The 14,550-nt window shown below is 53.1% G+C and overlaps 5 protein-coding genes across 5 annotated transcripts; 2 read left to right on the top strand and 3 right to left on the bottom strand.

The window, feature by feature from the left end:
* Window positions 1-532: 532 nt before the first annotated feature.
* On the top strand, window positions 533-1,972 carry BJX68DRAFT_264464 (uncharacterized protein; the record flags this gene model as incomplete). The annotated part of the gene is made up of 1 exon (XM_071044964.1): window positions 533-1,972. The coding sequence occupies one exon, from the start codon at window positions 533-535 to the stop codon at window positions 1,970-1,972; it is 1,440 nt and encodes a 479-aa protein (XP_070901428.1).
* Window positions 1,973-2,158: 186 nt separating this feature from the next.
* On the bottom strand, window positions 2,159-3,803 carry BJX68DRAFT_274368 (uncharacterized protein; the record flags this gene model as incomplete). The annotated part of the gene is made up of 1 exon (XM_071047648.1): window positions 2,159-3,803. The coding sequence occupies exon 1, from the start codon at window positions 3,590-3,592 to the stop codon at window positions 2,159-2,161; it is 1,434 nt and encodes a 477-aa protein (XP_070901429.1). The 5' UTR covers window positions 3,593-3,803.
* A 367-nt stretch (window positions 3,804-4,170) lies between these two features.
* Window positions 4,171-6,031, bottom strand: BJX68DRAFT_274371 (major facilitator superfamily domain-containing protein; the record flags this gene model as incomplete). Its single annotated transcript, XM_071047649.1, has 5 exons — window positions 5,780-6,031; window positions 4,553-5,722; window positions 4,383-4,501; window positions 4,246-4,329; window positions 4,171-4,195 (listed from the first exon to the last, which is right to left on the bottom strand). The coding sequence occupies exons 1-5, from the start codon at window positions 6,023-6,025 to the stop codon at window positions 4,171-4,173; spliced, it is 1,644 nt and encodes a 547-aa protein (XP_070901430.1). The 5' UTR covers window positions 6,026-6,031.
* A 1,981-nt stretch (window positions 6,032-8,012) lies between these two features.
* On the bottom strand, window positions 8,013-10,738 carry BJX68DRAFT_253868 (OPT family oligopeptide transporter; the record flags this gene model as incomplete). The annotated part of the gene is made up of 11 exons (XM_071042798.1): window positions 8,013-8,940; window positions 9,002-9,153; window positions 9,202-9,302; window positions 9,347-9,464; window positions 9,511-9,759; window positions 9,817-9,941; window positions 9,985-10,021; window positions 10,069-10,142; window positions 10,187-10,392; window positions 10,443-10,633; window positions 10,691-10,738. 11 exons carry the CDS (start codon window positions 10,736-10,738, stop codon window positions 8,013-8,015), a joined length of 2,229 nt encoding a protein of 742 aa, XP_070901431.1.
* A 469-nt stretch (window positions 10,739-11,207) lies between these two features.
* Window positions 11,208-13,716, top strand: BJX68DRAFT_274373 (M20 family metallopeptidase; the record flags this gene model as incomplete). The annotated part of the gene is made up of 4 exons (XM_071047650.1): window positions 11,208-11,230; window positions 11,869-12,189; window positions 12,239-13,422; window positions 13,474-13,716. The coding sequence occupies 4 exons, from the start codon at window positions 11,208-11,210 to the stop codon at window positions 13,629-13,631; spliced, it is 1,686 nt and encodes a 561-aa protein (XP_070901432.1). The 3' UTR covers window positions 13,632-13,716.
* Between the last annotated feature and the right edge of the window lie 834 nt (window positions 13,717-14,550).

Consider the following 14,550-nt stretch of genomic DNA (forward strand, 5'->3'; position numbering starts at 1 on the left):
AGTTGAGAGTTGAAGTGGGCTGGTTGTTGCTCCAGCCGCGTGTTAAGCGGACGAACGAGGAAGGAGCGACCGGTCGCCCGCCCAGCACGGCACGTGCGTGTGCCAGCCTGAGTGGTCGCCCTGTCCCTGCAAGTTACTGCAGGCGAGGTTACAGACTCCTGCAAACTCGACGATCGAAGTGTACATATCAATTGAGGTGATAATTGACGGGCGACATTAGCTCTATCATCATCCCCATGTGTTCTCGACACATGGGTTGAGAAAGCGTTTCTAGCCCTCAGCATTGATGGCGGCAGTGCAGCGAGTAGGGTGAAGGCGCTCTTTCGATCACGCAGACTCGGATCTATTTCTAACGCCAAAGGCTGTGAACTTTTGCTGCGGGCTCAGCCCCCGCCACCAAGCTGAGCCCAAAAAAACAAGCACTGCAGGAGGGCCAACGCAAGGCTGAGAGATCAGCAAATACAAAAGGAGAGGTAACGCCTCGTTTTCCTCAAACTAGCAGCATCCATCGACCTGCCAGTCTTCATCCATCATGGCGCTGATGATCAATTTGATTGTTCTTCCAATCCTCGTGCTCGCTCACAACAACACAGCTGCGGACCAAAACCCCGATCGAGTCGGATGGGTCTCTTCTCCAAATGTTCGAGGCACCTCAGACATTTTGTGGAGTTGTGGGGCTATTTTCCTCGTGTGTACCTGGAAATGCATGCATTTCAACCTCCCCAGTCAAGAGGAAAGCGAGGCTCAATGGCATACAATCTGGGGATGGCTGCCATACTGGCCGACTCGACTTCGCTGGAGAGTTATCATTCGGCAGGTCAAGTGGATCTGCGTAATTGTCATTGCGCCGGAGCTTGGAATCGCAATGGCCGCCGACGAGTTTTGGCAAGCCTGGAAACTAACCAGGAGAGTCTGTTCCACTGGGTTCACCATAACGCATGCCTTTTTTGCTCTCATGGGGGGGTTTGTGATTGCTGTTCCCGCTCAGCCCAACGAAAAAACTCCATCAAACGAGGCCGAAATTCAAGTGCACACGCCAGAAAGTGGCTCAACTCCGCTTAAGCCACTGCAGAGACTCGATTACTTTTCGATACAGTCGGAAACGCCATCAGAATGCGAAACCCCTGGTGATCAAGAGCGCTATAGATTCATCGATTCCGTTGCTGTGGCGGTATTCCAAGCCATGACACAAGACACGGAGAGCGCTGCCTGCTTTCCTCGCGTTACAGAGGAGGACATCAAGAACCAGGCAAAATCGGATCCACTCACGAAAGCATTTGCCGTCGTACAATGCACCTGGCTTATTATCCAAAGCATTGGACGCGCCTCACAGGGGTTACCTTTGACAGAGCTTGAGCTTACCACGCTTGCATTTACCATGTGCGCCTTTATAATGTATGCCTTTTGGTGGTGCAAGCCCTTTGACGCCCAGCGACATATCCGCTTGCTCTGTTCGGATCCAGAGACGGCTGCTCAGGTTCGTTCGAGATTAGAAATGTGGAGCACCGAAGAGCGTATCTGGAACACTACCATGGAGACAGAGTATGTCATTGGTGTGCTACATGGTCTACTCGGGCCATACCTATCGCCCGAGTTCGCAAAATCAACCATCTTTCATAGCTCGGCGGTCGCCTTTTCAGCCATCCATCTCATCGCTTGGAACTGGGATTTCCCCTCTCCAGCAGTGCGCAACATGTGGAGGGTTTTCAGTCTCGGGGCAACGTGTATCCCAATGGGCGCGATAGTCTTTCTGGCCGTTATCATTCTAGCTGCAGATGATATTGGGGACCCTCAGACTCACCGGGACGAGACCTTGGGCGAACTTACTGAAAAGATTGCCTATTGCATGTTGGCTGTTTATGTTGTGTGCCGTCTCGGTATCATTGTTTTAATTTTCTACTGCTTTTCTGGAATGCCGGCGTCTGTTTACGAGGCGCCGAGTTGGCATAGCCTGTTTCCTCACTTTTCATGAGCTCAGATGCTGGATTTATACCTTGTTTTGATCTTGCGTTTGAGTCGCTGTCTGCACGTTTGCCCCAAACAATATAAGAAGCAGCTTTGTCAGGCTTTACAGATGCCATGGAGATGTTTATTATCGATCATGACAAAGATGATGAGACTTTACCCCTATCTGGCCAATTGCTAGGACAGTCCGCACCTATAATTTCGCCTTGACGCGCTCTTCAGCCCGCTTAATCTCCTGCCAATACTTATCCTTGAGCTGCAGAATCGCAAACCCCAACTCGGCCCAGTTATCCCGATAAACCGGCAGCGCATACGCCGTCGTCCCCTTAGCAGCCGGCCCCGAAAACTCGCGCAACCACTCGAAATACTCCTTGAAATCCGGCTTGACCTCATGGAAGATCGCACTATTCCCCTTGTACTTGAGCCGTTCCACTTCCCAATCGTCCTGCTCCTTTGGTGAGGGAAGCGGCTTCGCGTTGTGGCCGGCAAAGTACCGAGCGACCGCGATGGCTTGGTACTCGTAGACACGGAAACTGAGTGCTCCGCGGACCTGGCCGACTAGTGCGAGTGAGGGGTCGCCAATCTTGAAGATGTGCTGGTAGAAGCCCGAGACGCGGTTGCTTGGTGTGACGACGTCCGGGACCAGGAAGGGGTAGGAGAGTTTATACCCCGTTGCGAAGATGACCTTGTCGACGTCTTCCACCGTCGAGCCATCGCTGAACGTCAGACTCACACCATTGCCACCAGCAGAACTTCCAACCCTCGTAATAGTCGGCTTTACCTCGACCCCAGGAAGGGTAAAAACATTATTCAACGCCTCATTCTTCCCGCGCTGCGAAAGCACCAGTCCGCCCCGGACAACAGCGTGCAAATCCGCAATGAGATCCGCACTCGAGATATTCCCACCCACAACAACAACCCTCTTGTCCACATATTCATTCGCATGCCGGAAACTCTTCGAGTGCTCAAACACATCTGGAGTTAGTTTAAACGCCTCATCCAACCCCTCAATCTCCGGAATAAGCGGGACATTATAGTGTCCACTCGCAACGATAACGGCATCAAAGTCCTCGGCCCACCAGTACTCAGCGGGTCTATTCCGATGGAAGTGGCCGCGTTGCCGCGCTGTGACGCGCCATTTGGATCCGACCTTTTCGACGCGCTCGACGGTTGTGCTGAACGAGACGAGGTCGAGGTAGGGGCGGAGTATATCCTCGAGATAACCCGCAACAACGCGAAACGGCCGACTGGGATTTGCTTTCCCGAGCTGCCGCACCGAAACCGCCGAATTCACCTCGGGAAACGCCCTGTGCGTAAACGCCATGACCTGCGAGCCAACATTACTATCCAGCGCATCGTGGATCCCCGTTCTGGCAGTCAGGTCTTCGGGGACAGGGTCCGTGAAACTCGGTAATGTTTCCGGGATCCCTGGTCGGATTTCCGGGTCCACGCCCGGTGTCGGGAAGACGTCGGGGATCGGGTCGTAGTGCCAGAGGCCGCCGGGACGGTCACGGCGCTCGAAGACGCGGATTCGGCTAAAGACGTTTTCGTCGGACAGGGCTTTTACAGCGCTTATTCCTGAGGGGCCGGTGCCGATTATGGCGACGGAGTCATAGCGCGGTGCCATTACGTATTGACTGTGGTAGAGGCGGATGCAAAACGTGGGAGGGTTGCCATCTTAGTTGATCAAGGGTGTGTCGCGAGCTTTATACGTTATGGATTACTTTGTTGGAGTAGACATGGCTCGATGGATGGCGCAATGAGACCCCACGGTGTCGAGTGCAGGAGGGGAGCAAAGCGCGGCATTCTGCTTATAATGGTGCTGGAGTAACGAGGACAATTGTTCATAAGCTGTTGCACCTGGCGTGATCGATGCGGAGAGGCGATGGGGCAGAGCTTTGTGGCTGCCGGCTTATCAGTGGTATAACCTCATTTAAGCGAGGGTGACGTGATTACGCCAGCGTGGACCACACGGAATTGTCGGTGAGTTGTCGAGGGTATCTAGGAACATGGATAAGTGTATAGCGTACTCTATTAATTTGCCATGTGCGTGAGCTCCATCTAGAACTCTATGTATCATCCTTGGTCGGGCTCGGCGTAAACAAGGGCCTGGTGACCAGGGTGCAAGTATATAACCGACAGCTTTCAGCTCCAACAGCCAGCCAAGACTCCAACATCTCAACACTTTGCGATGTGCGCCGCGCTCTAAGAAGCGAACCTGAAATCAATTCTACTCACTGTTAGCTTTGGTCAAACATGGAACCCCGAGAGGCGACATACCGTTTATTCGTCATGACGGGATTCTCACGGAGATACGTCTCCTTCTGCTCGGGTGTCAAAGCCTGCCACTTGGCGGCATTTTGTCTGCGGCCATCAGCATCTGATCTCAGAATGGAGGAGGAGAGCAAATAAGGTACCTGTTCCGCCAGTCATAATAAACCTTGGCTGCCCCAAAGAGGAACATACTCGTCACAGCCAAGGCAATGAGGACCTTGTTACCGTGCTTGTAGTACGGTGCATCATTCGTTCGATAGACCTAGAAACACAATTAGTACTCAGCGGCGCACGAGAGGGGGATAAGACTCACATTCGCTCCAGCAATACTACTTAACTGCACCGACATATTATACAACGCCGACGCAACCGTCCTCGTCCGTACGGATCCCGCATTCCGCGAGGTGAGGGCCACAACAACAGGATGAATACTCGGCCCTCCAACAAGCAGCGTGAGAATCGCCCATCGCGGCCAGGGCATACTCTTCTCCGGAAGTGTCTCGAGCGCAATAAGCAAAACGAGATTCCAAACCTCAACCCCGGCCCCAAAGAGCAATCTCTGATTCGTCCGTTCGGCCAACCACGTCGTGCTAATCATCGTAATAATCGCAAGCACCGCAGACGGGATAACCAGCAGATTCGTCTGAAACGTCGAAAACCCCTGCTGGCGCAGCTGCAGCGTGAGATAATTCGTCGCGGGCGTCGTCGGAATCATCCAGATGAGTCCCAGTCCATAAATCGGCCACATGTGGTAATCCTTTAGACTCTCCCAGAGGAGCTTCGGCGTAACGGCCTGCCGGTTGTGCATGCTGCCTTTACTCGGGTCATCGCGGATCACGCGGTTCACCATGATCTTCTCCTCGTGCTCGTTGAACCAGCCGTCCTTGCCCCGGAACCCGCCCTTGGTCTGCACCGGGGAGGCAGGCATCCAAAATGCTGCGATGATACCGATTACGCCTGTGATGAGGCCCTCGTAGGCAAAGAGGTATCGCCAGGATCCGCCGCCGTTCGAGTCCTTGATGTGCAGGAAGCCAAAGGCGAGGAAGGCGCCGATTATGCTGGTGAGCGTGTATGAGATCCAGAAGCATGTCAACCGCTTCGGCAATTCGCTGGATTTATAGAAGAATGATAGGAAGAGGATTGTGTCGGGAATGAATCCGCCCTCGAGGAGACCAAGTAAAGCGCGGAGACCCAGGTACGCGGATTTCGTCTTGAGAAAGGCCTGGCAGGCGGCGACAAGACTCCATGCGACCATCTGGATGGGGATCCAGCGGTCGGGACCGAGGCGCTTGGAGATGAGTTGCGAGGGGAGTTCGGCGAGGAGGAAGCAGACGAGGAAGATGGTCTGTCCTGTATTGTAGTCGTTGCTGGTCATGTTGAGGTCTTCGAGGAGGGTGCTTGCCAGGGCTTGGCCGATGTTTCCGCGGTCGAGTTGCAGGGCGAAGAAGGTTACGCAGGCGAATGTGCACACGCGGGCGTCGATCTATAACTCTTGTTAACCTCATACTTAACAGAAAACCAACACGTAGGGGCGAGCTACCTTTCTCACAATCCTCTTCTCCTCCTCCGGCGTCCACTCAAAGTGCGGATCCCACCGGTGCAGGCCCTCATAGCTGTCGATTGGTTTATAGAAGCGGTGATCCTCGACAGAGTTGAATGTACTTTTGCCATTATGGGGTGCGATTCTCTGCTCCTTGTCCGACTCATCTCCGTCGCTGGTTCCACGAGAGTCGGACTCGATCTCGTTGGTAGAGATTGGTATTGTCTTGGGTTCGTCTGCTGCCATTTTGACGGGTGCAGTCTGGAAATTGATGTGATCGGCAAAGCATGGCGAAACATCGCATCTTTATACCTTCTATCAGGAAGTACAATAATGGCAGAGGCGAATGTCGTGCCCACGAAGGCAAATGAGTTGATACTCTCGCAGGAACGTATTACGTACCGTCATTGCGTGCGGGGGGATACTAGCGATGCCATCTCGCTACGGAGTCCCCATCCTTAGTTCGGCTGCAAACATCTCCGGGAGCAGCCGCAGGACTTCCTCCGCGGAGAAGCACATATTCCTACTCCAGCGCCATCTGACACGATTCGGCGATATCCACACGCCATCGAAGCTTGGCGGTAACCAAATACACACTCTAGATTTCACATGCGTATACACAGAGCGAGAGCCGGAGATGTTGCGTCCAAGTTTCGCTTCGCACACAAGCTTTAGTCAAGAGTGTTATTGGCTGCTCTTGTTGGAAGACTGTGTCGCGACATATATGGCAATTGTTGCCAATGATGGCGTCAACAGCTTAAAGCCGAAAATCGGCATTAGGATCCCAGACCGATAGAATCCTGGGGAGACTTAGGGCTGGGCGGACCTGTCAATTGTGGGTCCTCGCAATGTAAACGCCGATGGGCCGATGGCCGCCATGTGGTCTAGATGCAAGGCGTGCTTTATGTCTGTTGTGTGCCGCGCATAGCGAAGCCTTGCGAATAGGAATCATGTTTCAGCCGTTGATGATTGGAGGTTTTAGATGCCTCGCTTAGTCTAGATGGATCTTGATGCATACTGCACCCCGGGGATGAGTTACGATAGCCGACACGTCCATCTGCCGGATAAGCTGTGGTAGCTTAGTGCAGATGAGAGAATCCAGCTACAGATCTTACTAAACGGACACTCTCAACGGGGTCAGAGTGACAGAAATGGCAACGTGACTCCTTGACCTAGCGCGTGGAGTCTCGATTGTCACTCCGGACCCAAATATAACAATCGAATATTATCGGCCATGGCGGATCTTTGGGAAGGCCTTGGGCGCTAACCTTTGCCGCCCCCTCGTTGAGCCACGTTTCCAATCAGCCCTACGGTGTCGCTGATCCCGGTGGGTAAAGATAACGTCGAAATGCGTAGGCAATGATGACAAGGGAGTTGCCTGGAAGTCTAGTCGAGGCTCTCGAGAGAGCATAAATATCCCTGCGGAAAGACCATCTATGATTCCTAGTCTAAATTGAGTCGGGTTTACTGGCGCGGAGGGTTGCTTCTTTCTACAAGTTCGAGTGAGTTAGGGTTTCAAACTCCATTCCTGTCTAGCCAGAACTTTATGTTCACTATCTTGGGCGTCACAGAGTGACATTTCAAAGTACTTTGCAAGCCTCAAGGTAGCACCCGCCTCCACCTGGGTACGCCTAGTGGATCTTACTGTTGGTACGGAGGAATAGAAATTCATCATCTTAGCTACATGGATGTGCTGCGTGCCTGACAAAGATTTCCCCAATTCGGTAGCCGGCAATCATCACTGCAGTGATCATGTTCCAACAAGACCTCAGAGATTCAGTTCATTGCCCCGCAAAACGCACAGCTCTCCCAGACGTTATACCGTATACCATGAACATTCGCCAAGCTGCAGCTGGCGAGCTTATCTTGCAGTGCATCGGCTTCCCAAATCAACCACGAGTCTGATGGCAGAAGATAACAGCGCGCCATGAACTACCCGTAATCAGCTCCTTCGGCCTATATAGCTCAACCTGGGGCTCTAGTAAGCGGGTGCTGTGCTGGACAAGGGCGCTGCGCAGGGAGAGAACGATTCGTGGCGAAGCGAAGAATGGGTAACGTAACCGAGTCTACGTCTACAGAACGACTCAGCGACCCTTGAGATCTGAGCAAGGCTACCCAGTGAAAATGCCGGGCCAAATCGCACAGGTCAGTTTCTGCGTACGCATGCATTGCTGCTGTGTATCCAGCCTACCTATGGATTCGTTTATGCGCCGGATGGCCACTAACCCTAACTCTACAGCGCAAAGCACCGCTCCACACTATCCGCATTGTTCCCCCACCAATACACCATCTTGACCCCCGTTGTGCCCAGGAAGATAAAAATAAACAGCAGATTTGCATTGAACCCCGTATCCAGCGCCGCACCACTGATATACGCCCACTTGTTCCAGAAGACGCGGCGGTAGCGGTACAGGTAAAAGTTCGTGCATGTCCCCACCAGGAACGTCGTGAAGGGCCCCGTGCTCAGGTTCCCGTAGAATGTCGCCGCGGACGCGAAGAAGATGGTTGTATTCCACAGGTCGAATCGGGCGCGGGGGAATTTCTTATGGAGGGTCCAGATGAGGACTGGGCCGAGGGCGCCCGCGAGGAAGCCCCAGAGGATGGGTTTGAAGAAGTCGCTTGCGAAGAGTTTCTTGGGTCCGATGAGCGCGTACTGGATGCCGGCTGTATTGTACGATTGGAATTCCTGCCCCGTCCATTGACCGAGCGGGTCCTTTTTCTTGCCGCTGACATAGTCGAATTTCGTTGCGAGGACCCAGCGCATGACTCCGTAGTTGATCGGCAGCGCAAGCACATTCGCCACGATCTGGATCCCAATGACCTGCCGCGGCGGAATATGCAGGTAATGCCCGATCTTCTGGTCCTCGAGGACGATGCGCGCATCATACCAGACGTTCCCCGAGATGATTCGATAAGCCAGTTGGCCCAGCGGGTGCCGGGAGGAGCCCTTTGCGTCAATCATGTAACCGTATATGAGCTCGTTAAAGAACCCGACCTTGATGGAGAACCCGGACAGCGCGTAGACGAAGCTCATGGGGAGCATCGCGGCGGCACCGAAGCCCAGGGCGACAAAGTAGGTCCAGATGGGCATGTAGATTCTCCCGGATACGACGACGCCGAGAAGCATGATTATCGGGATCAGGGTCAGTGCCGTCCATTCCCTTCCTTGCGTGTTAGCCGCATTATCGCGAGATTTAATCCGAGGACTGGGAGGCAGTGTACCTTTTACCCAGGCCGGGATATTGCTGGATGATGCGGCTCAATCTGTCCTGGTGGTAGTTCCCGGCCTGCTTCCTTGCCTTCCAGATCTTGTAGATCTTTGGGCCCAGAAAGAACGCACACCAGACATAGGAGGACATATAGGAGGCGACCCACTAGCGGTAATAAGTACTTGAGAGCTAAACAATGAGGGGAGAGTGTACCATGAACATTTGCCAAGTATACTGAGCGCCGGAGTAGGCGAGCCCTACTTGTTCGTACTTTGTCTCGTTGACGTGCTGGATTCCATTTGAATCGAGGTAAACTACAACATTAGCATACGATCTTCCATACAGCTGGGATACAAACTGAGGTCATTGAACGGATAGGCGGATCCGTTCTTCTGGAACACTTGGTTCGACATGATAGGGTACGTCGGGGATCCCCAGAGCTTGCCAAAGTAGGCAATTGGGATTAATATCCAACACTAGAGGGTTACCAATGGCACATCAGGGTGGGTGCTCTCCGCTTACCGTCATGACAAATGTCACAAAGACGATGACCTGCACGTGGTAAGGGTATGTGACTACGGTTGAGGTGATGTTGGACCAGTTAAGGGTGATGTTGAGCAAGCCCATTCCACCGCGACCGGCTCCAATAAAGTTGACAGTATGGTTGCGACTGGCGAACCAGCAGAGTGGAGCCAGGGACGCAACAAACGGAAATAGGTACTCTGGGAGAAATTGCCAGACAAAGGTCGCTCCGAATAGGATCCAGAATCCCTAACGAGCGTTAGCCGAGTGGGGGGTGGGGTTGTGGAGCGGGTAGGCACCAAGTACCTTCATCTGCTGTCGCGCCCTTGTCTTTGCCGATGTATTCTGTGCATCCATGCTTCGATAGAGTGTCACTTGTTGCAGTGACAGAGGGAATATGAATTCGGGGTCGTCGATGAGAATGTTGCGGACTGATTTGTTAGTCCATGTCATTGTTCGAACTGCAATACGCACCCATCGCGGCGAACGAGAATCCGAGTAACGAGGCGCCCTAGATCTTGATTAGCATCTCACTTCGCGCGAGGCCACCCCACATACCCATCCAAAGAACAGTGCGACGGCAGGATTCATGGTAATCCCATAGTACAATGCCGCATTGGTCGGCAAGAAAGCTGAACCCTTAGCAGAGTTCTTCCATCATTGTAGGTTGACCTACTAGCCCATTGCCCCTGGCTACCGGCATTGGCGGCAATACCAACAATCGCGTGTTCCTTGATTGACCAAGGGCCCGGGTTGAGGGAGAAGGAGAACCGACCCAGAGGCACCTTGTAGTGCGGCAGAAACCGCGCGAGAAGGCGCCCAAGTGGATCAGAAGCGAGGATTACGAAGAAGACGGGAAACGGTGCGTATGTTGTGCGAAAACTGCAAGTTGCTTGTAAGAATGACCCTTGACAGCAATGCAGTGGACCTACTAGGATAGTTGCGAGACGACACTGCCCAGTATGCAGAAAATACAGGAAAGGAGAATAGCACGCAGGGTCAAGACGGGAGTGGATGGATCGTCCTCGAAGCCGACGACTGTCCGTACTAACTCGGGAATGCTCTTGAACTCGTCCGAGGTAAAGTCGTACTCTAGCTCGGTAGAGGAGAGCGGGAGGCTTGCCTCGCTGTCCAAGTTAGGAAGGGGGGTTGCGTCGACGGTTGTGGCCACGCCCTTGACCTCGGCGGGTTGCTCCTTGCCAGGAGAAAGCTTGCTTGTGTTCGCCATGATACCTAGAGTTGCTATTGATTGAATGTCGCCTGCAACCTATGTGCATATTTATAGCGCTCGATTTGAGTTCCAATAGCAGATTGTGCAATACTATGTTCGGATGATACTCTCCACTTAAGGTAGTATAGACCAGAAATATCCCTCCGCCTGGATCGAAAGACTTTCTTCACATTCCTCACTGATTAGGATGTGCATCTTGATAGGAGGATTCGGAGGGTTTATCAAACTAGTGCGAGCCCAGCCGAGAATCTCGCAATAATTGGAGATCATGTTGTGTGTAGGCCGAGTGTCCCACGTACATTAGTGGTATGCCTTAGCAACCTTGGCCACGGCAAGGATGTAAATTGCCATTTCAGCAGTCGCACAGTCGCCGCTTGGGAAGGTCAAAGGGACAGTTTAGTGGATGCAGGTGGTTGGTGTATACTACCCAGGGGGTAACGCGCATAGAGCGGGATAACAACCTACCATGGCGGAGCAAGTGCAAACAACGTAACGATAGAAAGAACAAAGTAGTTAATGATAGCATTTGAGCAGCTCGGGGGGTGCTACTAGTAGCATTAGGGCTAAGGCACAGACCATGAAGCTAAGCATGGGGAGCACGGGTGGCTTTACGCGCCCCTCCCGCTGCTTATTTCGGGCTTCTCCGCAACCATGACTCGTACACCGGTCCCTCGCAAACACAGCTCGCCAGGCCAGAAAGTGTTTCAGTCGTGCCATATAGTACACAAGACATCAATCTGAATAGAGAATGGTTGTTGTTGGTCGAATATCCTGCCCTGCCTCCTCGCTTTGCCGGGCAGAACCACGAGCAAAGCCGGATATATATCAGGGCAAGCGGGTTCGAGCTGACTCAAGAGAAACGCCAGGACACTCGCAGACAGCAACTATACCGAGCAACTTGAGTAAAAAGATATAATCATGGCGCAATGGCTGCAAGCAGGACGTGATCTCGTTGCAGACAAAAGCAAACACCATCTTAGAGGCGATGACCTAATGCCGATAGCCGGGCGTTCCCCACAAGCTGGCGGCGACTCCAACTCTTGATCTTTTGCCAACGCTCTTCCCCCATTTTCAATCTCCAACTATCCCGACGATAGCAAAGAGCCCTTGAAGATGGTCTGTACAAGATACCTGCTCTTAGCAAGCGGAATAACCGCCTCAGCTTCGGTGCTTCCATGGTTCGAGCAAACACCGCTTGGACTCTCAAACTCGAAGTCCGATTTTCGATGCGATCTTCCGCCCGTTCTCGACCCCGCACGCGACGGACTCCCCTCCGCAGAGACCCTATTCACCTCCCATGAGGCATTGGAAAAGCAGGTCAGGCGGCACCAAGCGATTGTAAGAGTCCCATCGGTCTGCTGGGATAATCTGGGCGAAATTGGCAGCGATGAGCGATGGGCCCCATTCTATAGACTGTTCGGCGTTCTAAAGGAATCATACCCTGCCGTGTAAGTCGGCCATCGCCTACCCATGATTCATCGACTAACAGAAAAAAAGCCACACTCACGCAAAAATCGACAAAATCAACACCTTTGGCCTCCTCTACACATTCGGGGGCTCGGATCCCACCCTGAAACCAACCCTCCTAACCGCACACCAAGACGTCGTCCCCGTCGCAGACGAATCAACATGGCGATACCCGCCCTTCGAAGCCCACTTCGACGGCGAATACATCTGGGGTCGCGGAGCGTCCGACGACAAGAATAGTCTTACGGCGATTCTCTCTGCCGTTGAGGGCCTTCTCACCGAAGCAAAGTGGAAGCCGCGCAGAACGCTGTTGCTCGCGTTTGGATTTGATGAGGAGTGCTCGAGTAATCGGGGCGCGGGACCCATTGGGAAAGTCATCACGGAGCGGTATGGGGATGATAGCATCGCTGTTATCCTTGATGAAGGTGGGTTTGGTGCTGAGCCGTTGGATGATAAGACGCTTTATGTGCTCCCCGCGGTCACTGAGAAGGGCCATGTGAATCTGAACTTTGAGCTTCGCGTCCGCGGTGGGCATAGTTCCGTTCCGTTGCCGCACACCGGAATTGGCATTGTCTCTGAGATCGTGGTTGCGCTCGAGAGGAACCCGTACGAGCCGGCGATTATCGAGGGTAGTCCCGTGCACCGCGCGTTAACCTGCCAGGCACGGTATTCACCGGGTACGCAGCCGCAGATTGAACAGCTGCTGAAGGAGGGGAATCTGGAAGAGCTGGCGAGCGAGTTCGCGGCGACGAGTCCGCTTGCGCGGTTTGTTGTCCAGACGAGCCAGGCGGTCGATATCATCGGGGGTGGTGTCAAGATAAATGCCATGCCGGAGGTCGTGACGCTGGCTGTGAACTATCGGGTTGCACCGCATCAGCGGCCTGTTGAGGTCCAGCGGAGGGCTGTGGAGGTCATTTCGGATGTTGTAGAGAAGTACGGGTTGAAGGTTCAGGCGTATCAAGGGGATGGTGAATACCACGACACCTACCCTGCCATCGTCAAGAAACGGGACGATCAATTTGCGGTCGACTACAATGGTACACTCACCATCACAGCAGAAGGCAAAGGTGAAGCCGCGCCTGTGTCTCCATCCACTGGACCCGTGTGGGATGTCTTCTCCGGAACTATTCGGCATACGTTCGCCGTGAAAGACAAGACTGTTGTGCCGGTAGGGTATATCATGACGGGGAATACGGACACGGCCTATTACTTGAGTGAGTGCTGTATTTCGCAAAAAGTCGGGATTTCGCTAACGGTGTGTGTAGATTTGTCCCGGAATGTGTATCGGTGGACGCCGAGTGTCACCGGATCACAGGGGAATAATATCCATACGGTTGATGAGCGGATAAAAATCGATGACCATCTAAGGGCTGTGAGGTTCTATTATGATTTCGTGAGGAACTTCGACGCGGCCCACCTGTGAAGGAACGTCCCTGACTCACCCACAAAATGGGAGCGGCAGCATTAATATCTGTGTCATTTGTCCATAGCATGTGCTTAGATCCAGGATATAGTCTACGTACATCTAACGGAGAAACGATGCGGCAGGCTTTAGTCCCTCCACCGTAGCACATAGGGAGCCTGAGCCTCCTCAGGATCCTCGGAATCCTCTATGTCATCAGCATCAACAGTATTCCCAGGGTTCTTTTTATCCTCAGCATTCCTCTCATCTCCGGCTTCCTTTCCGTCCTTGACGCCATTTTAATCGCTCATATCCTTCTCATCCTCAGGACCCGTGAAGCCCCGTTGCCTCGAGGGCAAACCTGCCGTGGACTGCGAAGCATTTATACCTCTTGAGGGTCCTGGGAAGGAACCCTTTTTTCGAGAGCCAGTCTCTTCTCTACAACAGATAAGTGCTTCTCAGGAACTGCTGTTTTAGACCAAGTCATCCGCTACGACTTTTCCATTGCTGTTTTCATTCTGTTCTTGCAAGCGAGTTTCTTCTCCGCGACTCCCACATTGCACTTGTCTCAACCTGCTGTTTGCAAACCAATTTCTCACGCTATAAACCCTGCAATTCTATATTCCCCTGTTCCCTTGACCTGCGAGGCTGTGTCAAGCTCTTTCCCCCCAAGCCCTTCATATTACTCTCGTGATTCACGCAGATTCCGAAGATGAACCCCAACAATCAGCCCGCGTCCGGCATCTAGCATTTCCCTAGGTCTCGCAAAACACCGGCTCAATATTCCCGCGAGAGAAACTCCGTGATGACAGATACCCCACAGGGTCGGGCCCTGAAGGAGAAAGGGAAGGAAGCACATCCCGAGTACGAGGAACTCACCAAGCAGTCCAATGCTGAGAGCAATGCCTATACCAGGGACAAAGATGCCGAGCAGACGCAA

Source organism: Aspergillus pseudodeflectus (assembly GCF_044049435.1).
Source record: "Aspergillus pseudodeflectus strain CBS 756.74 chromosome Unknown BJX68scaffold_11, whole genome shotgun sequence".
NCBI lineage: Eukaryota > Fungi > Ascomycota > Eurotiomycetes > Eurotiales > Aspergillaceae > Aspergillus > Aspergillus pseudodeflectus.